General features: G+C 58.1%; 1 protein-coding gene across 1 annotated transcript in view; it reads left to right on the top strand.

The window, feature by feature from the left end:
• Positions 1–21,722, top strand: part of GAB3 (GRB2 associated binding protein 3) — an 81,399-nt gene that overhangs the window by 23,119 nt on the left and 36,558 nt on the right. The window contains exons 2-4 of the mRNA XM_049107847.1: positions 17,223–17,526; positions 19,950–20,195; positions 20,309–20,581. Of these exons, the coding sequence (XP_048963804.1) occupies positions 17,223–17,526; positions 19,950–20,195; positions 20,309–20,581 (823 nt within the window). The remainder of the gene's footprint in view (positions 1–17,222; positions 17,527–19,949; positions 20,196–20,308; positions 20,582–21,722) is intronic.

Below are 21,722 nucleotides of genomic sequence, written 5' to 3'. Positions count from 1 at the left end.
GAGAAGCAGGCTCCCTGCAGGGATTGTGGGATCACGACCTGAGCTGAAGGCAGATGCTCAACCCCTGAGCCACTCGGGCGCCCCAGGTGTCACATTTTTAATCCGTGTGCCCGGGTATATGGTTTGGTGCTAGCTGCGTCCTCTGCAAAATCCTTATTCCTATGTTTTGCTGATTCGCCTTATTGCTCACTTATGTTTATTGTAGTGTCTCATAGGGGCTCTTAATGTCTTTTGATCATAAATTTGTAGCTCACCGCACACCCGTGATCTCCCATCCGAGTGCTGACCGGGCCTGAGCTTGCTTAGCCTGTGGGTCAGACGAGATCGGGCGCGTGCGGGGTGGTGTGGCCCCAGACCAGTCGGTGTCTCACCTCGAGCCGTCTTTCACCACGTGGGTAGTCCTGACGTTTTTGTAAGCAGATCAGTAGCTTTGTTCATATATGGTTTCCGTGGGTTGTTCAGCGCCTCACGGTTATACGCCTGTAATCATTAAGCAGAGAAGATGAACAGAAAATATAGATTTTTTTATGATCTTGGAGTGAGAAAGGCCTCCAGCTTGCACGAGGCCGGCGGCACCAGGGACCCGCACGGCGGGCGTGTCGGTGAGCTGGGGCTGGGGTCCCCGTCGCTGAGGGTGGGCGGCCGAGTGCACGTGGATCAAAGGCAGTGTCCCCCCCACTCCACCGTGAGCCCCTGGGCGGGCTGGAGTGGGTGACATCGAGGTCAGGGGTCTTCGTGGCCGGGGAGCCCCCCTCGCGTGTGCCACGCTGCCGTGGCCCCTTTGTGTGTCTTACTGAGGCCTGTGTCCGCGGCACTTGCGAAGCCTGTCGCTCCCTGGACACTGGCTTGTCCTCTGCTGACGGCGCTTATGCTGTGTCCTTGCGTGTAGGATGGTGGCCTGGCCGGCCGCGGACGCGAGCCCCCGCTGTCGCTCAGGACGAGGCGGCGGGGCCGTGCCGCCCAGGTCCCCCAAAGGGCTGCCCTGGGGTCCCCTCCCAGGCCTCCTTGTCCGGGGCTCTTTCGGTTCATCACCACCAGCTCCTATTTCACAAGAAGCAAGTCTGTTACACTGTGGCTTTTCGGTGTGATGAGAAATCAGTGGTTTGGGGTCTTTGGCCGTGAGAACCATGTAATTAGAAATTAAACTGAAGTTCAAGTGGCCGTGTAACCGCACCCCGGCGTTCACCCCGCACGAGAGCTCTCGCATGCCTTGCCAGAGCCTTCGACCCTAACGTGCTGTGCTGCACGCTGTGAAGGGACAGAGAGAGGGACGTGTTGCGAGAAAATCACTTCTAACACACATGCTTGACTCAAGTTTTTATGTGAGAGTCTGTGAAACCGGAAAGAACAGGTGACTTTCACGCCGTTTCAAGTATTTAGGCCCAGAAAAAGCTATAAACTGCTTCAATCACCCCGACACCAAGTTAGGTGAGGAGGTTCCGGTATAAAATCCCACATAAGGGCGGCCCGGGTGCTTTAGCGCCGCCTTCAGCCCTGGGCCTGGTCCTGGAGACCCGGGATCGAGTCCCGCGTCGGGCTCCCTGTGTGGGGCCTGCTTCTCCCTCGGCCTGTGTCTCTGCCTCTCCCTCTGTGTCTTTTGTGAATAAATAAATAAAATATTTAAAAAAGTGGTCTGGAATAGAATGATCAGTCTAAAAGGTAGGCTTTTCCTAACTTAAAGTGGATCAGAATTCGCATGTTCCCTTCTGGGAAACTCATCGAAAAGAATGAGGAGGGAAATGGGAAATGGTTCCCCAAAATGGGAAAGGAAAGTCCAGCCAGCTCATGGAAAGACCCTAGGTCACTTAGGTGTCCCGTCACCCTGCTCAGAGGGCACAGTTTCGCCAAAACAGGAAAGTGATTCCTGCGGGATCGCGGTGAACAGTCCTCACCTTGGTCCATTCCGGACTCTCGGAAGTCACGGCGCAGCGGGCCACTGGTGGGAAGGTGGCGGGTTTCGGGCGACAGGAGACCCGCGGAGAAGGGGTCCCGATGGCCTGCCTGCACGGAGGGCCCACCCGGGCCGCGTGGTGTCGCCGGGTCTCAGTGCGTGTGGTCCCGGCCAGATCTCCTCACTTCCCTCCACACCCATTTGTGAACCGTGACTGGCACGCGGGTCCCTGGACAGAGGAAGGGCATTGGGGTCGGCGGGGGACGGCTGAGCTGTCCCCCGTGACGGGTCCTTCCTTGCAGCTCGTGTGTGCAGGCCCCGAGCCCGGCAAGGAGTGGGCCGGGTTCCTTGGGCCCGGGGTGGGTGTGCGCTGGCGCGGACGCAGCCCTTGAACAGGTGCCCTGCGGTCCCTGGGGCCCAGGAGCTTCTGTGGGGTCACAGGCAGCGGTGGGGAGCGGGAGCGGAGCTGCCCCGCCACCCCCGCCCCTCACCTGCACCCCTGGCTCACACGCAGCGCGGCCCCGCGCCGACGTCTCTGGTTTTGGGGACCCCGCCGCCACCCCGTTCGGGCGTCAGGGTGTGTGGCAGCAGCATCCCGTCCTCGGGTCACACCTGCAGGCAGCTGCCGGTGTCGTCAGGGGACAGTCCTTGGCCAAGTTTCCCGGACTGTCCCAAGTTCCTGTTTTATTTTTTTTTAAAGATTGTATTTATTCATGAGAGACACAGAGAGAGAGAGAGAGGCAGAGACCCAGGCAGAGGGAGAAGCAGACTCCACGCAGGGAGCCCGACGTGGGACTCGATCCCGGGACTCAGGAATCACGCCTTGGGCTGAAGGCAGACGCTCAACCGCTGAGCCACCTGGGCTGCCCCCAAGTTCCTGTTTTAAATGGGCCTCTTCAGTCCGGGGGAATGATCTGGACGCTGTGCAGTGGGCCGGCGCTCCCTCAGGTGTTCAGCAAGGTGTCCCGAGCGTCCTCTGGGCCTCGGGCACCTGTCGGGCCCGTTAGGAAGGTTCTGGGCATCAGGCCTCGGAGCTCTTCTAGCTCACGGCACAGAACCCCAACTTTCCCAAGTGCTTCCCAAGTTCCCGTATTTGAGGCAAACGAGAGGATCTCTGGCTACACTGAGTTCATTTTTATTTTTATTAGTTTTTGGATTTTATTTATTTATTCATGAGAGGCACAGAGAGAGAGGCAGAGACACAGGCAGAGGGAGAAGCAGGCTCCATGCAGGGAGCCCGACGTGGGACTCGATCCCAGGACCCCGGGGTCACTCCCTGGGCCAAAGGAAGATGCTCAACCACTGAGCCCCCAGGCGGCCCGCGATCTTGTCATGTTTTATTGTAGTAGAACACACAGGATATAATATGGGCTATTTTAACCCCTTGTAATCATGAAGTTCAGTGGCATTCCAGACATTCCTGGGGCGCTGGGGGGCTCCGCCGATTAAGCGTGGGACTCCTGATTTCCGCTCAAGGTTGTGAGATTGAGCCCCGAGTTGGGCTCCGTGCTCGGCAGAGAGTCTGCTTGAAGATTCTCTCTCTCCCTCTCCCTCTGCCCCTTCCCCTGCTCATGCCCTCTCCTCGCTCTCTCGCTCTCTCTCAAATAAATTAATGAATCTTAAAAATATATATACAGACATTCAGGATGCGTGTAACCACCACCCTGTGTGTCCCCGGCACTTTGGGACAAGCGTGGCTTTTAAAAGCCGACTCTCGGACACTCATGCCCATCAACCAGCTCCGTCGCCAAGCGTTATGGGCCCCGAACCTTCCTTCAGGCTCTGTCCCCTCCTTTGTGTTTCGGCTCCGCCTCAGACTCTTCCTCTATCCCAGAACCTCCTAGTTTCAAGCAACTGTTTATTCCTGAGCTGGTTTTGGCCCGTTCTTCCAACGGGCCGTTTCGCATCCTGAGCTCGTTACCTGATGCATTGGCGACCCTCCCAGCTTCACAGCACCTGCAAAGTTGATTAGCTGGTCTTCATGACCTCCCAGAGCCTGCCATGTAAGAAGTGATGCAAAACTGGCCGGGACACTCGGTGGCACTTGGCCCGACGATACACGAGGAAGGTCAAGTCCATGTCATGTAGCGTGCCACACTTATCTCTGCCGAACATTCCTCCTCAGGATTCCTCCTTCCAAGGCCCGCCACGCTGCAGAGATACGGGCCTTTTCTGCCTCTGTTGACAAGCATGGCAGTTGATCCTGTGGGCCAGGCCATCTCCAGGACAATCGCAGGAAGTTATTCCATGCCTGGGACAAGTCCTAGCTCTATCTGGCAGTGAACAGAAGGTTACAGGCCATCAGGCTGAGGGGTCACCAGCAATCCCAGGCCTGCTGGCACTGAGCCAGGCCAACGAGGAGCCGTGTAACGCGCTCCTGGAAATTCCCGACCTGCTGCCCTTGGGTCCCATGGCTTTTGCGGTCCCCCCTTGGCAAGGAAGTAGAAGGCGGAGAGAAAGTAGAACATTATCCAGAATTCTGTTACTTTGATGATTTTCACCTTTTGCAACCCATAAACACACCCCAAACTTCCTGAGCATTTTCGCGGTGAAACCACTGGGAAGAGAATGGGAGCTCCCAGTAGTTACCAAGCGCTCCCCTCCACCTCACGTTCTGGGAGCACATCCAAGATTCCCGGGGGCCCCACCGACGGCTGAAGGCCGCGGTGATTGACTGGTTGGGCCTTCTGAGCGCTCACTAGCACTTACTAAGTACCCAGCACGGAAAGCCCGACGGGGGAGCCAGTCCATAGAGGACCAGTGGTGAGGACGGGTGGCGGCGAATGAGAAGCCAGCAACTGAGCCAAGGCCAAGCCTTATTTCTCTTTGCTTTTTCGCCTCCGTGTCCTCTGGCCTCTAGAGAGGAATGTATGTAAGGGGACAGAAACATTCCACATGGGAAGACACGGCCAACTCCGGGGAACGGGCTCTGGGACTGGTGTGGGCTCAAGCAGTCTTTGCCGAATGGGTCTAACAGCAGACCCCGCACCCCCCCAGGAGACTGCAGCGGTGGCAGGAGCAGCCAGCCTGAGGTCCCGCCTGGCGACACTTCCAGCTCTCTTCCGGGGTCCCCAGCCAACTCCCACTGTTTTCTCTCTTCTTTAATTTCCACTCATTTTTTATTGCATCCCTTAATGTAAAGAATGTTCTGGAACACCGACAGGGGAGCCATGAAACTTGGATTAGTGAACGAGACTCTCAGTGTCTCTGAGGAGCAGCTTCCTTTTCTGGGACACCAGCTGCCTTGCCCGCTTCCCAGGATACTGCGTCTAAGCCCATCGACGTGTCGGGGAGAGCAAGGCCGCCCGCGCAGAGGACTCTGAGCACCTGCTCACGCGTCACACGGGCTGGTGCGACAGACCCCCCACTCCGCTCGGAGCGCCCGCGCCTCACGGCCCGCAGGCTGCGGCTGGGCCCGTCCTGCCCCGTGTGGCCGCAGCCGCCTCTCTGGGTTTGGCCTGTGTCCCTGCAGGCCCTCCCCAGCCCCCGTCCCCGGCACTGGCGAGGCCTTGCAGGCGACACATCCCGTCACGGCTCCCGGGCCACGACAGCACTGCGAACCATCTAGAAGCATGGCCTGCGTCCTCTTCCTCGCGCCGGCACGCACCCTAAGCGTGTCTTCACCGGAGTCTCGAGTCCTTGTGCCGCAGATGTGAGTGGTGACGTCCTCGGGTGGAAACCGAGCGTCTGATTGTGCCAGTCGCCTGCCCCCGTCTTCCAGGTTTCCTTTCCTTTTTTTTTTTTAAGATTTTATTTATTTATTCATGATAGACACACACACACACACACACACACACACACACACAGAGTCACAGGCAGAGGGAGAAGCAGGCTCCATGCAGGGAGCCCGATGCGGGACTCGATCCTGGGACCCCAGGATCACACCCTGGGCCGAAGGCAGGCGCCAAACCGCTGAGCCCCCCAGGCATCCCCGAAAGTTTTTTTTTAAAGATTTTATTTGTTTATTTATGAGAGACACACAGAGAGGCAGAGACCCAGGCAGAGGGAGAAGCAGGGTCCACGCAGGGAGCCCGACTCGGGACTCGATCCCGGGACCCCAGGATCACGCCCCGGGCTGACGGCGGCGCTAAACCGCCGCGCCACCCGGGCGGCCCCAGGTTTCCTTTCCTGTGCTTTCTTGACCTCTTGCGCATTGAGGGGCTTTTCGTAAACTGCTTTCCTGAGACCCCCGAGGCCGGCGGCCTCCTCCCCTTCCCCGGCCCCGCGCGGGGGCCCCTCCTGCTCGCCCCTGCCCTGCGCGCCAGGCGGGCCACGGCGCTGCAGGCGCCCCGGGTACCTGGGCCGGCGGTGCCCCCGCCGTCCCCGGGCATGCGGGCTGCAGCCCCCCAGGCTAGCCCCCCGCCCCCCCCGATCGGAGGCCGCGGGCGAGCAGCGGGCAGAGCAGGGCCTACGGCCGTCGGAGCGCCCGAACCCGGCTCGGCGTCCTGGGGCTCGCAGGTGCGGAGGCCCGCGCGGCCCCGTCGGACAGGCCAGGGCCGGAACTGCCGGGCCCGGAGGACGGCAGCCCGCAGGGTCGGCCGGGGCGGCCCACGCAGCCACACGTGGCTCTCGGCCCCTCGGCCTGAGTCGGAAAGCCTGGCTCCGGAGCAGGTTGCTGACCCGTCCTGTGCGTGTGCGGAGGAAATGATTTCATGGCTTTGGGATTTCACCACTGCAGAGGGGGCAGGGGGCCAATTCCGCTGAAACAAAGGGACAGTAATCACTGCGGCCAGAAGAGCAGTTTAACCCCGAGGTGTCTCTTTACAGCCTCGGGGACTTTCAGGGTGTTTCTCAGCTCGTTTCAGGGTCTTTCGACGGTGGACCCGATCCAGACGGGTCACTTCACTTCTGTCGGAGCGAGTTCTGGAGCCCGAGAAGGGCAAGGCGCTGTAGCCCAGCCAGGTGGATCCCCCCGCGGGAGGCCCAGAGTGCGCGGAGGAAGTGCTCCAGCTCCTCGGGTCCATCCTCTGTAAACCTCAGCCCTGATTGCCTTAGTGCCCCACAGACGCTCACGTTACGTACGCTCCACGGATCACGCTCACGCCCCAGTTTATTTTTTTAAAGACTTTATCTATTTATTCAGAGAGAGAGAGAGAGAGAGAGAGAGAGGGACAGGCCGAGGGAGAAGCAGGCCCCACGCAGGCAGCCCGATGCGGGACTCGATCCCTGGTCTCCAGGATCACACCCAGGCTGCAGGCGGCGCTAAACCGCTGCTCCACGGGGGCTGCCCTCGCACCCCAGTTTAATCCCGAACAACGTGCTGTGGTGTCCAGACAGAGCATTCACGGAGTTAGATAAAAAGTCTGGTACCGGGGCGCCTGGGTGACTCAGTCATTGAAGCGTCTGCCTTGGGCTCAGGTCGTGGCCTCAGGGTCCTGGGATCGAGCCCCACGTTGGGCTCCCTGCTCAGTGGGGAGTCTGCTTCTCCTTCTGCCCCTCTTCCCTGCTCATGTTCTCTCTTGCTCTCTCTCTGTCCAATAAATAAATAAAATCTTTACAAAAAGCTACAAAGATTAAAAAAGTCCAGTACTACGCCTTGCCTGACTGCCTACGGTCCAGCTTTGACACCGTGTCTCCCTGGTTCACCACCATATCCCCAGTTATTGGCACATAAATATATGAGGAGGAAATCCTGCTGATTAGGTTTGTTATGAACCCACAAAACCACTCCTGTTTCTCGAGAGTAATATTTTATTTAATTTATTTAAAAATGTTTTTTATTGGAGTTCGATTTGCCAACATATAGCATAACAGCCAGTGCTCATCCCATCAAGCGCCCCCCTCAGTGCCTGTCACCCAGTCACCCCCACCCCCCGCCCTCCTCCCCTTCCACCACCCCTAGTTCGTTCCCCAGAGTTAGGTGTGAGAGTAGTATTTTATTTTATTTTATTTTTTTTATTTATTCATGAGAGACACACACAGAGAGAGAGAGAGACAGGCAGAGACACAGGAGGAGGGAGAAGCAGGCTCCATGCAGGGAGCCCGATGCGGGACTTGATCCTGGGACTCCAGGATCGTGCCCTGGCCCAAAGGCTGGCGCCAAACCGCTGAGCCACCCGGGGATCCCCAAGAGTAGTATTTTAAACCTAGGTCTGTGATGCCTTGAAATTGTGCGAGGTTCATTCATTCATTCAAGTATTTACTGAGCAACTGTTCTGCACCAGGCACTGCTCAGCCACTGCTCAGCTCAGAGCAAAGCAGGGATCCAGGCAGACAGGCCCCTGCTGCCCACAGCGGGGGATGCAGGTAGGGGGCAGGGAACAGACCTCAACCAAACAAGAAAAGGACCAGGTGTGGAGAGAAGTAAGATAGGATGCTGTGCTGGTCCACGATGGTGGCTGCCACTTGAATTAGGCTGATCAGAGAAGGTCTCTAACGCGATGACAAGTTGAAGTCTCAGTGACAGGAACATCACAAAGAGCAGCGTGAAAGAGAAGAGTGTGAGTGAGAGAAAGTGGGAGACATGGGCAGGGCCAGGGCATATGGGACTTCCTCAGCCACGTTAGACTCGGCATTTTACTATCAAGGCATTAGGAGACCTTCAGAAGGGGCTCATCGATGGAACAGTATGATCCGATTTGGGGTTTTAAAAGGTCATCGAGGGCAGCCCAGGTGGCTCAGCGGTTCAGCGCCTGCCTTCGGCCCAGGGCGTGATCCTGAGGACCCGGGATCGAGTCCCACGTTGGGCTCCCTGCGTGGAGCCTGCGTCTCCCTCTGCCTGTGTCTCTGCCTCTCTCTCTCTCTGTGTCTCTCATGAATAAATAAATAAATAAAATCTAAAAAAAAAGGTCATTGACTTCTCTGTTGAGAACGGATTTATTGGGGTGTCAAAGAGTGGCTGTAGGGGATGCATGGAGAGAAGCAGGTTGATTTCGAATGTTTTCAAGAGTTCAAAGCACTTGCTAATGCTTTGCATGTTTAAAGTGGGAGCAAGGAGCACTCCAAGGTCTGGATTTAGAGAATGGTTGGAGGGTGGTAGCATTTCCTGAGATAGTGGAAGGCTGGAAGAGGGATAGGTGTGAGGGGCATGAAATCGGGGGCTAGTTTGGGGCCTGTTAAGTCGAAGAGAGAGCTATTTAAGTGGAGATGTCAGATTGTTGGTTACATGGGTCTGAAGGTCCTGGGGAAAAATCCGGGTTGGAAATACAATTGTGCACTTCATCATCAAATACGCGATAGGTAGTGTTAGGTCGATAAGGAAAGGCAGTCCAGAACGGGGGCTGGGGGGTGGGGGAGAGAGGGAGGGACGGAGAGAGGACGCACACAGGGGCGAGTGTGCACCCGGGCACATGCGTGTTTCTGATGAGAGAGGGTCCGTGCGTTTCATCAGGTCTCTAAAGGGTTCATGACCCATAAAAGGCTAGGAGTCCTCTGCCGAAATGGTGCCCCTAGAGACTGTGGCTCGAGGTAGATGCACTCGACTTGTTTTCAGGATGCTCCGAGGTGTGAGCAGATAGTTTAGAGACGGCGCATGGATCGCCCTTTGATTCCTACCTGGCCTGAGGTCCAGATCCCGTCGTGGTATCCAGAATGCTCTTCCCCTTCAGGTGGATCTTGTCTATACTACATCTACTCACTTATTCCTTTCTTCTCTCTGGCCACTTGCCTGCAGAAAGGGGGGCTGCCTTTATGCATCCCAGTTTGCAGAGACTCCTTACAGATGCCCGGTGAACGAGGCTCTCTGCAGGTGAGGCCCAGGACGGTGCCTCGGTAGCAGCTCCCTGGGTGTTTCTTTTTCTCCCCCCGCCCCGGGTGTTTCTGTTCATTTCCCTCCCAGCTACTTCTTTCTGTGCTTCGGGTTCACTGGTCACCTCTTCCGTGTCTAATGTGCTGTTACGGCGCATCCACTGGATGCTTCATTTCACATCATTGTGTTTTTTTTTTTTTAAGATTTTTTATTTATTCATGAGAGACACAGAGACAGAGGCAGAGACAGGCAGAGGGAGGAGAAGGCTCCATGCAGGGAGCCCGACGTGGGACTCGATCCCAGGACTCCGGGGTCACGCCCTGAGCCGAAGGCAGATGCTCAACCACTGAACCACCCAAGCGTCCCTCATTGTGTGTTTGTTTTTTTTTTAATTTTTATTTATTTTTTTATTTTATTTTATTTTATTTTATTTTATTTTATTTTATTTATTTTATTTTTGTGTTTTTTAAAAGAATGTATTTATTTATTCATGAGAGACACACAGAGAGAGGCAGAGACACAGGCAGAGGGAGAAGCAGGCCTCATGCAGGGAGCCCGATCTAGGACTCGATCCCAGGACCCCAGGATCACGCCCTGGGCCGAGGGAAGGCGCTTAACCGCTGAGCAGGGAGCCCAGTGCAGGCTCATCCCAGGACCCTGAGATCACAGCCTGAGCCCAAATCAAGAGTCGGCGCCCAACCGACTGAGCCACCCGGGTGCCCCCCTCCCTGCCCCGCCAAGGCTTCTTTTGAAGGTCTCTTAGGGCAGGTCTGGAGTGGCTACACTGGCAGGGCTGGTTTGGCCTATTTCTAACCCTAAGCTGTGGCCTCTCTAGGGTGTTCTCCGAGTGTTTCGGGCCTGCCCACTGTAGCAGGCCAGCGCCAAGACGCATCCCAGCCCCGCGCCAGCCGCAGCAGTCATCCCTGGATGCGCCTGCACTTTCACCCCGCGCGTGTGCTCGGTCGTGTGCCACTCAAGTCCTTATGGGGGAATGCCTGACGTAGATCTCTGGGCCTCTTCCCTTACCTGACCCCCTCCCGTCCGGTACCTTTCCCTGCAGGTGTCAGCCACCTCGACCCTCCCGAATTCCGAGCTCTGTCTTCTCAGCTCTGCGAGGCAGCTGCGCTGCGCTTGGGCCCCTCCCTGCACCGTGGCCTGGGAATGTGCGTGCTCGTCGGGCTCACCTCTTGTTTCTCTACTCACACAGGCCACAGCCCTGCGCTGACTGTCACCCAGTGTCTAAAAGCTGTCGATGCGGATACTTAGTGTAGTTTTCTGGTTGGTCTTATGGGCGGGAGATACATCCAGTGCCGGGCGCACCAGTGTGGCTGGAAGGGGAAGGTTCTCGCAGGCGGTTCAAGCACATCATAAGGGCCGAGGAATGTATTCATTTGCCGGAGCTGCTGTAACAAAGTGCCACCACCTGGGTGGCTCAGGCCACAGAAATTTATTGTCTCCCGATTTCGGAAGCTAGAAGTCTGAGATCCAGATGTGGGCAGCGTCGATGGCTCTGTCCCAGGCCGCTCTCCCTGGCTTGTTGATAGCCGTCTCCTCCCTCTGTGTGTTCGCGACATGTTCCCTCTATGGTGTCATAAGGACACCAGCCCTGTTGGGTTACGTCCCACTCTAATGGCCTCGTTTATCTTGGTAGAGACTCTGTCTCCGAATACAGCCCCACTGTGAGGTGCTGCGGGTTAGGACGTCAGCGCACATCTCTGCAGGGCCTTGCAGGGCCGGGGACCCATCATTCAGCCCTTCAGAGCGAAGTTCAGACTCCAGTCTCGGCCCCCTTCCCTGATCCCATTGCACAGCCCCCAGGTCAGCCCCGCTGGCCCTTGTGCTTCCATGGAACCTGCTGGATCACTGTCATGACACGACCTAAGAGGCGTCCGTAAGTCATGAAGGCAGCAGGCTGGGTTGGCTTCAGAGGAGGACAACATAGCTTCCGGCCTTGGAAGGACGGGAGTCCGTGATTCCGCCGCCAAGTCCATAAAAGCGAACAGACCTGTGATCCAGACCCCGCTTCCTGCAGGAGCTCGGTTTTAGCCTCCGTCAGGTTCGAGGACTGAGCACACGCCCTTTTCCACAGGCTTACAGGACGCTGCAGGCTTCTGCTGTGGGAGGTGACACCGGTGGGGTGGCAGTGAGTCAGCTCGGTGGCTGCGGCAGGAAAGGCTGATGGGGAACAGATCTTTGCTTATCAGAGCTGGACAAGGCAGCAGAGCCCTTAGTGCCCGGCGGCGGGGGGCTTCCAGAAGGGGGAAGCGGTTTCCCCAGGGCAAGCGGTACCCCGTGCCCTGGTGACAACCAGCCCCATCATCATTTTATAAGTCACTTTCTTTTCTGGTTTTAGAAGTTACTTGCAAATTGATAACGTCTTGCCACCAGCCGCGGCTGCGCCACACGGGAGGCAGGCCCAGGTGTATCCCCTCCGTGTGCAGATGCCGGGGCGTGCAGCGCTCGAGGGGGCTGCTCAGGGGCCCCCAGGGAGCCGGGGAGAAGCCGAGTGCAATGCAGGTCCTGCTTTCAATCCAGCCCCCCTTTCTCGTGCTCTGTTTCTCTGAGTCATAACTGTGGCTGATTGTTTGCATAGTGGTTTTGCTTTCTAGATCCTGTTGGGGCAGGACACGCTCGCGCTCGTGGTCCGTCCTCAACTGCTGACCCCCCCTTCCCATCTCGGCTCCCCGAGCTGCTCGCCACCTGCCCAGCAGAGGAGGGCCGGGGGGAGACAAGGGGGAGCTTGGTGCAGCCGTGCGAGGCGCAGCCCTGGCCTGGTGACATGGGAGCAGCTCCCAGGGGGGCCGAGACAGCCGCCCTCGGGCCCGCACATCCTCTGAGCTTACGGGTCCCCTGACGCAGAGCGCCCTGCTTCCTTCTGTGCCCACTGCCCGGCACGTGGTGGGCGCTTCACGACCGTTTATGGGGGGATCCGGGAACATGCCCTCTGCAGAGGAATCGGCTTACAATCTTTTTTTTTTTTTAAAGACTTTATTTATTTATTCATGAGAGACACAGAGAGAGAAGCAGAGACCCAGGCAGAGGGAGAAGAAGGCCCCATGCAGGGAGCCCGATGCGGGACTCGATCCCGGGACCCCAGGATCACGCCCTGAGCCAAAGGCAGACGCTCAACCACTGAGCCACCCAGGCGTCCCTACAATCCTTTCTATCATAGAAAAGCCCCACAGGGCAGCCCGGGGAACTCAGCAGTTTAGCGCCGCCTTCAGCCCAGGGCCTGACCCTGGAGACCCGGAATCGAGTCCCATGTTGGGCTCCCTGCATGGGGCCTGCTTCTCCCTCTGCCTGGGTCTCTGCCCCTCTCGGTCTCTCTCTGTGTCTCATGAAATAAAGTCTTAAAAAAAACAAAAGCCCCACAAACATAGCAAACCACATAAAACAAATGTATGGCCTAATTATTACTAGGTGAGCCCCCCTCTGACCACAGCCAGTTGGAAAATACCTCTGCCACCCGGTGCCTCAGTTGCCACCTCCTTCTCCCTGTGGGTAAGTCCTGCCCCGGCGTGTGTAGAAATCTCATCTTTGCATTTTTTTAGATTATTTATTTATTTATTCATGAGAGATACACACAGAGAGAGAGAGAGGGGCAGAGACCCAGGCAGAGGGAGAAGCAGGCCCCATGCAGGGAGCCCGATGTAGGACTCGATCCCGGGACTCCAGGATCATGCCCTGGGCCGAAGGCAGGCACTAAACTGCTGAGCCACCCAGGGATCCCCTTCTTTGCATTTTTTGTATTGTCTTGTCACTCAAAGGAGCATCCCCTAGGCTTTATAATTTAAAGCTTTCATCTTGGGGCACCTGGTGGCTCAGTGGGTGAAGCATCTGCCTTCAGCTCGGGTCATGGTCCTGGGGTCCGGGGATCAAGCCCCACGTGGGGCCCCCTGCTCGGCGGGGAGTCTGCTAGTCCCGTTCCCTTTGCAGATGGTGATGTGCTCTTTCTGTTATTTATTTTCCTTTATTAGAGTATATTTATCAAAAGGTGTTTGTTTGCCTTCAGCGTCCCAGGGGCATGGCTTGTCTAGGAGAAGCAGGATAACGACCCATTCCTTCCCCCTGGCTGACCAGCTCGCACGACGGGTGAAGCGGTTGGTTCCCTCACCTCCTGTGAGGGTGAAAGATGCTTTCTTCCTGTTAGATCATGAGGGATGCGTGGATTTAAACCCAGTTGGTGGGTTTCAAGCCACTCTAGTCATGACATTTATTAAAGCTCCAATCGTGCCATCCTTGGCCAGGGAGAGGGTCTGCAGGTGGGCTCCCGGGTCCGTCTGGCGTGTGGTCAGCTCGGAGAAGTTCCTCGGGGCGCTGTTGCATTGGATCTTTTTTTTTTTTCAGTTTATTTTTAAGTAATGTCTCCACCCACCATGGGGCTCGAACTCAAGCACCCTGAGATCACCCTGGCACTCAGCCAGATGCCCCGCTCGGTTTCATTGTAAAGAGCTTCACTTTGGTGCTGGCCCAGTGCTTTCGGGGGTCTCTGTTGCCTGACTGCCACCTCCCGACGAGCTCGGAGCCTGCTTCTCTCTCTCCTACCTCCCTGTACGTGTGCTTTCTCTAATCAATCAAGTATTATTTAAAAATAGAAAATATCAGCAAAATAGAAACATGATGGAGGGCGTGCTGGTGAGTTACGCTGCCACTGTCGAGTTACTGGGTGGCTGTCACTGTTCTGCCCTGCTGAACCTCCCCTCCTCTCCTGGTCCTTGCGGGGCGAGCCTCAGCCCATCAGTCAGCATTGTGGTGCTTGGCCTGGCCCCTGTGGTTCTTACTATGACTGCAAGATGCCCTTCAGCAGCAGCTGTCCGGAAACTTCGAAGAAAGACCTGTTTATCACTCAGGAGACCCGGAAGTGACGCAGGACACCTGGGGCCACAGTGCGAGGTGCTCGGTAGACAGTGCTCACCGGGGCCTGGGGTTCTGCTCTTACGGGGGTCAAGGGTCAGGGTACGGGGTTTCAGGGGCTCACCCTGGGTAAGTTTGCAACACAAGGGTGGGGAGAGAAAAAGCAAGCAGCCCAAATGGTCAGCGGTGAAAATCAACCAAGATCCCTGAAACCAGGGAGCCCCAGAGGAGCCTCAGTGGGGCGAGGGGGCCTGCTGTCCGTCTGGTGCTGGGGCCAGCCCTGTGTTCTGGGGGAGAGTGTGCTTGAAGCCGATGCCTCTTTGAAATGCATGCCTCAGCGATGTGAGCTTGGGGCAGACACCGGTGCTTCGCTTGGCACCGTGACCCCAGGGCCTTTGCACTGGCCGCTGCCTCGGCCGTTGTTTGGGCTCGGCTCAGCCGTGCTGGAAGCTTCTGCAGGCCCAGGTCTGACAGGCACATGTGGCAGGTCACTGGCGCACGGCTGGCTGTGCTCGGGCAGGACGCACGGCGTCAGCGGACCCCGGACCCCAGGCCCCAGGCCCGTGGGCAGTTCACTCGAGGCCCACCGTGCGCGCCGCTCGGCTTCCCCTTTCCGAGGCCGTTTCGGGAAGTGCCGCACACTTCCTCTCGGCCTTGCCCTCGGAAGGCTGGGGGTACCCTGCGCCCCGTGAGGGCTCCCCGAGGCCCGGCTGTGGGGGCACCTCCCGTCTCGGGGCCTTCCGGCGAGCACGCCAGCCCCTCTCCTCCTCCCAGGGCCCCCCTGCCAGCCCCGAGCCCCCGAGTCCCCGAGTCCCCGCCGCGAGCCCACCTGTGGCCCCAACCGCCCGTCTAGGCCCGTCTAGGCTTTTCTAGTCCCCGGCGCCCCCCGACGGACCAGCTCATCTGGGATGATCGCCCTCCCCCCTCCCCGTTCCTCGACGTGCTGGTGCCCGCCGCGCCTGAGCAGGTGGTGCGGGCCTGGGGTCTCAGGGTCCCGGGGGGCGGGAGCCGGGTCGCCCCAGACGGCGGCTCTTCCTCTTCCCCTGCCCCTGGGCCGAGCGGGGTGCTTGTAAATGTGTCAGGCGTAAATGAAGCCGGAGATACAAAAGACTTCCTGTCCCAGTGGTCACCAAGCCTCCTGGCAGAAGCCCACGCTTCCTGCTGTCACACATGCCACCGCTCAGAAGAGCAGACCGCACGGCGATAAATCTCCCCGGGCTGCCGCCTGCAGCAGGCCGACCCCCGGGCAGCGGCACTGCCACCTCGCGAGCGCTCCGCCCAGGTGCAAGGCGCCGTGGCACTGTCGGGCACCGGGGACCTGGGGCCCTCCCCGCTCGGGGACACGCGCGGCCCTTCGCACCAGCGACGGCTCCCGGGACGGCGGGGCCCAGGGGCCGGCCAGAGCAGCCCGCCGGCCCCGTGCTGCTTGTCCCAGTGGCTCTCAGCGGGGCGCCAGGGCTCCGGTCACTGTCCCTGCCCTGTGCCACCCCCAGCCTTTAGGATGCGCAGAAGACACCGGTTTCTACCTGCCCCCCCGGGGCGTCCCCATCCCGGATTGGGAGACGCTGGCATTTAGGAGGCGAAGGCCCAGGGGTCTTCCAGCTTTAAAAATAAATCCTGGGTGGCACAGACAGTTGGGCGGGCACCCAAACCCCAATTGGGGGTTTTGGCTCAGGCCATGATCTCCGACTCATGGGATTGAGCCCCACGTCGGGCTCCATGCTAATGTGGAGTCTGCTTGAGACTCTCTCCCTCTCCATCTGTCCCTCACACCACTTGTGTTCTCTCTCTCTCTCGCTTTCTCTCTGTTTCAAATAAAAAAAAATCCTTTGGCCCAGAGCTCTCCCACTTTATATCCAGATATCACTAAAGAATCCCTCTCTATTTTTTAAAAAGATTTTATTTATTCATGAGAGACAGAGAGAGAGAGAGAGAGGCAGAGACCCAGGCAGAGGGAGGAGCAGGCCCCACGCAGGGAGCCCGATGTGGGACTCGATCCCGGGACCCCAGGGTCACACCCTGAGCCAAAGGCAGGTGCTGAACCACAGAGCCACCCAGGTGCCCCCCTCTCTACTTTCTTTAAATCTCACATCCAGTACCGGTTCCTTCCACCCTCACTGCAGTCCCAGTCCCTACCCACAGCTGGGCCCCGTACTTAAGTTCTCTGGACCCTACTGTTCTCACACATATAACGGACGTAAAGGAGTTACCTCTGCCATAGGATAGTTTCGGACACTAACTGGGTTATGGTAAAGCACTTGGGTGTCAACTCCAGATGACAGTCATGCTGTCAAATGTGTGTGATTTTTCTTTTCTCGTTGAGCAACTGTCGAGAAGTTGAGTAACAGCGGTAGATGGTACAGAGGTGGGCAGGCCGCCTGTGTGTTTGATTTCGATGTCTGGCCGTGGCTTTTGCGTTGAGGTGGCTGATGGTAAGGAAGCTTTCTTCTCATCCATTCCTGAGAATTTTTTCGGCCCGAGTATACATACTTTCTAGTACATACCTTTGCTGCACCGACGGTGATGGTTGCACAGCTCTGGTCCTCTGACCTGGGGGTGTGAATGCCGGAACTACACTCCCCACTCGGGACCCGTCCTTGCGATCGCGGAATAAAACAGACTTGAAGACGGTGCCCTAGTCATTAAATCCAAAGCTCGGTGGACTTTGCAGTTCATTGTTGGAACGGCTGATTTGTTTTTCTGCTGTCCCTGTCATGAAATCGGTTTGGCGGAGGCTGAGAAGCAGGAGCGGTCGGTCCAGTAACGTGTCGTTGACTTGCCTCTCTGCAGGCCTGGCGCAAGCGCTGGTTTGTCCTCCGGCGGGGCCGCATGAGCGGCAACCCCGACGTCCTGGAGTACTACAGGAACAAGCACTCGAGCAAGCCCATCCGCGTGATTGACCTCAGCGAGTGTGCCGTGTGGAAGCACGTGGGCCCTGGCTTCGTCCGCAAGGAATTTCAGAATAACTTCGTGTTCATTGTCAAGACTACGTCTCGTACATTTTATCTGGTGGCCAAGACCGAGGTAGAAATGCTGGTGTGGGTGTACAGCATCAGTCAGGTCTGCAACCTCGGCCACCTGGAGGATGGTGCAGGTGAGAGCAGGGTCGGGGGTTCCGTGCGCCAGGGGGTGGCCCGGGGCGCTGCAGGTGCACCGGAGAGCTTGCGTGGGAAAAGCAGGGCCGATGCCAGGCCCACCTCCTCAAGGGGGCTTGGACAGGCTACTGGAAGTCAGCAATTCTCCCACAAGCCACAGGTCTAGAGGTGGCTTCTTTCACCTGGGTCTACACTGCAGGCCCGAATGCCCTACACACTGAACGTTACAGGTGACTTCAGTGGCTTCGAAGCCACTCCACAGCTTTGCCTTTATCGGCCACAGACAACCAGATGCAATAAAAGTAGGGTGTGGGTGAGCGTGTCCTATAGGGCCCTGATTTTCCCCCATCCTGTTGCTGCTGCTGGTTTCCTAGAACTATTAGTTATCAGCGTTTTTCTACGGTTCCTGGAACTCTAGTTCTTGGGCTGTCTATTGGGTTGTTCGGCACTGGATGGTAGAAAGATAGGACTTGGCCACTTCTCGTGGGCGGGGAAGATTTCTCTTATCTGCAATCAGCTTGAGGTCTGTGCAGGGCCAATTAAGCTCTGAGGTTGCTCTGGGCCACGTGTGAGCTCGCTCTCCTGCTCTCTTTGCCTCCCGTTTGCTTTCTCTCACTCTCACTCTCTCTCTTTTATCCACGTGCACGCACATGTGTTCCTGTGTGATACACCGGGCATAGCACGCCTAGCGTTACAGCTCACGTACCTTCACGGAGTTGGCCGTTGGGCCCCTGACATCGTTGCACCGGGCCCCGATCCTCAGCCTGCGACACGGGGGGTGTGATTTCCTTTAGCCCGTTGGTCTAGTAGAGGAAACCTCAGCCCTAGATTCCAGGGTCCGGGGGCTTCACCCTTAACAGCAGGCTTGTCACCTGCCCCCGAAACACACAGTGGGCGCTAGGTGGCGGCGGCGGGTCGTCCGCAGGGCCCTGGGCCGCCCCGGGGGTGCCTCCCGAGCTCCAGTCCTCTGTTCCCGAACCCGGGAAGTCTATTAAGTGCAGCTAGCCCTGCACTCCCATTACTGAGCTTCGAGAGCACTGAATTTAAAGGAAATGAAGTGATGGCTGGCTCTGCATCCTTGCCACAACACATGAGCTCGCCTGCAAGGCTGCAGTGCATCCTCCGTGGCCGGAGTCCAACGTGGCGCAAGCAAGCGGAGCGGCCCTGACCGGCTCTTCCAGGCCTGCCGCTCCCTCTTCACCCCCCTAGTCCCTCCCTTCAGCCCACCCCACGGGCGTATCCGTGTGCCGTGTTGTGCGTCTCCTCCTGCGGGAGTGTCCTGAAACGAAGACCGATATGTAACCTGTTTCCTGGTATCCGGGGAGGAACAGGAATGACTCAGGCACCAGGCAGAGAGTGGACAGGCCTGGCAGGAAGTCAGGGGAAGGTGGAAAGTGCCCCCTCTGAGCTTTATCGGTCCCCGTAGCCCCCCACCTTCGTTTTTAGGAGGATGTAAGAGCAGAGTCCTCTTCATCTGAGAACCACACCCGAAGGCCTTTCTTGTGGCTTTTCACAGAAAGCGTTTGGTCCTGTATCCAGCAAGCACAGCCCGTGAACGCGTCGTGCATAGTGTGGCCGGGAGCTCGGGTGATCCCGGGCTGGTTCTGTGGCGTATGCACTAGTAGCATCCGCACTTTACACAGAAGGAGCCTTGCAGCAGGTAGGGAGCGTGCCTGAGGTCGCAGCAGCTAGGTGGAGAGCCTGGCCTTGAACTCAGGCGGCTCTGGGCCCCTCTGACTCAGGAATCCTGAACTTGCGCCAGGGGGTTCAAAGGGGAAATACAAGCAGGCTTTCCATTGGCAGTTTGAGAACATCCTGCTCCTTGAGAAATCCCGCCTTTAGCAGCCATCACACCCTATATGTTTCTTCCCTCTTCCTTTCACATCGTTAACAGTGTTCTTTATTTATGTTTTACTTGTCTGTCTCCTCTTGTCTGTAGACTCCAGTGAGGGCACAGTGTGTCTTGCAGGGTGAGATCAGTCGGGCGTGCAGGGTAGGTGCGATAGGCGGCGTCCTGCATGGACGTGAACAGACGTAGGAATCTCCATATGCAGCCATACATGCGTGCAAAACGCGGCAGCATGCACATGCGTGTGCATAGAAATAGGTGTGTGTGTGTGTGTGTGTGTCTATTTGTTGAGTGAATAAACAGTAATGCGGGCTGCGGCCCACGGCCATGGGGAAGCTGTGCGGAGACGCCGTCAGTGCGGGTCTGTAGGCCAAGAATGCTTGGCTTTTTTCACTCTTAATTGATTCAACACTTCGCCCCTGGAACATTGGCCTCGCTCCCCAGACATTGTTTATGGGCTGGGGAAACGGCCTCCTCCGCCGCACAAACACCAGCTGTGATTCGCATCTTCTCTGGCCTCGGGGACGCGCGATGGCCGTTCCGCGCCGCCAACCCGGGAAATGGTTTCTCCAGCAGCCCCCGCGGAGCGCTGGCCTGGGCCGCCCGCCTCCCTGCAGCCGCCGGCCGGGCCCCCCCCCGCGCCGCCCCCCGCGCCCCCCCCCGCCGCCCGCGCGCTGGGCGCCTCCTTGCCGAGGGGCGAGCTCCGCGGAGCGGCCGACGACAGCCGGAGCGAGGCCGACTTTCTGTCCCTTCCCGATTACCTGGTCCTGTCCCACTGCGAGAGCGGACGGCCGCGCCACGCCAGGTACGCTAGCGCGCGTGGGTGGGCAGCGGGCGCGCCGCGCGGCCCTCCCTGCCACCGGGCCCCACGCCGTGACGCGGCCGCCGCCCCCCAGCCGGTCCCGTGCTCTTCCCCGCAGCCTGCCCTCCAGGTGCGACAGCTGGCCCCACGCGGAGCGCCCCCCGGAGCCCACGTCGTGCGACGACGTGTTCGTGGCCTGCGCGCCCCCCCCCGCGCTCCTCCCCGCGCCCCGACGGCTCGGCCCGCGCGCCCAGGGAGCCGGACCCCGCGCCCCGCACGCCGCCCCCGCGCCCCCCGAAGCCGAGCCACCTGTCCGAGCGGCGCCAGGACGCGCAGCCCGAGGGCGCGGCGGCGTCCAGAAGAGTCTCCCTGTCCGGCCTGGACAACGTGAGGACCCGGAGAGGTAAGGCGGGTCCCCGCCGCCGCCACCTCCGCAGTCCCGGGACCCCGCCGGGGACACACGCTGGCATCGCCACCTCCGTTCAGCCCGGTGCCAGGCTCGGCTGTCGCGTGGCCCGCAGCTCTCTCAGTTGCCGGCCATCCCCCCGCCCCACACGTCCTCGCCACTGTTAGTGACCCTGCCCAGTGGTGTCCCCATCAAGGTCACGCTGGCCCAGACCTCTGGGCCGCTTCGGGGGACACGCCCTGCCGGGGCCCTCTCTGCCTTTTCCTGTACAGCTGCTAATTCTGATGACGTTGCCCCACTGCCTCTCCCGCGCTCGCTCTCTCTCCCCCCCCCACCCCCCACCAGCACCCTGTCCAGGCAAACATAATGGATGTGATCACCCCCACACTGCTGCCTATAACGTGGGATCCTAAAGGGATTCTGTAGGTTTGAGGATCGCTGACTCCTTTCAAATTGTGTGAGTTTCTCACTCTGCCAGTGGCCCTGGCAAAGACTCCCCCCACGTCCCCAGTGGTGTGACCTTTACACGTGACTTCTTTCTGCTGACCTCGATCACATGACTATATGCTGAACACAAAGGGTCTTCAGGTGCCACCGTGTGCACAGTGAGCAAAAAGGGCAAAGTGAAAAAATACACGAGCAGATTTGGGGAAGTGAAATGACTAGACCAGTAAAATGGTAAAATAAGAAAGTGACTCAACAGTCTTGAATTGGGGGGATCCCTGGGTAGCTCAGTGCTTTAGCACCTGCCTTTGGCCCAGGAAGTGATGCTGGAGTCCCAGGATCAAGTCCCACATTGGGCTCCCTGCATGGAGCCTGCTTCTCCCTCTGAGTCTCTGCCTCTCTCACTCTTTCTGTCTCTCATGAATAAATGAATAAAAAACATCTTTAAAAAAAAAAAGAGTCTCGAACTGGGACACCTGGGTGGCTCAGTCACTGAAGCATCTACCTTCAGCACAGCTCATGACCTCAGGGTCCTGCATGCAGCCGCTGCATCGGGCTCCCCGCTGCTTCTCCCTCTTCCCCTTCCCCTTGCTCGTGCTCTCACGCCTTCTCTCTCTCTCTCAAATAAATAAATAAATTTTTTTTTTTACAGTCTCAAATGGAAGGGGCACCTGGCTGGCTCAGTTGGTAGAGC

This window comes from Canis lupus, chromosome X, assembly GCF_003254725.2.
Source record: "Canis lupus dingo isolate Sandy chromosome X, ASM325472v2, whole genome shotgun sequence".
Lineage (NCBI taxonomy): Eukaryota > Metazoa > Chordata > Mammalia > Carnivora > Canidae > Canis > Canis lupus.
This window is presented reverse-complemented; position numbering and strand designations above follow the sequence as displayed.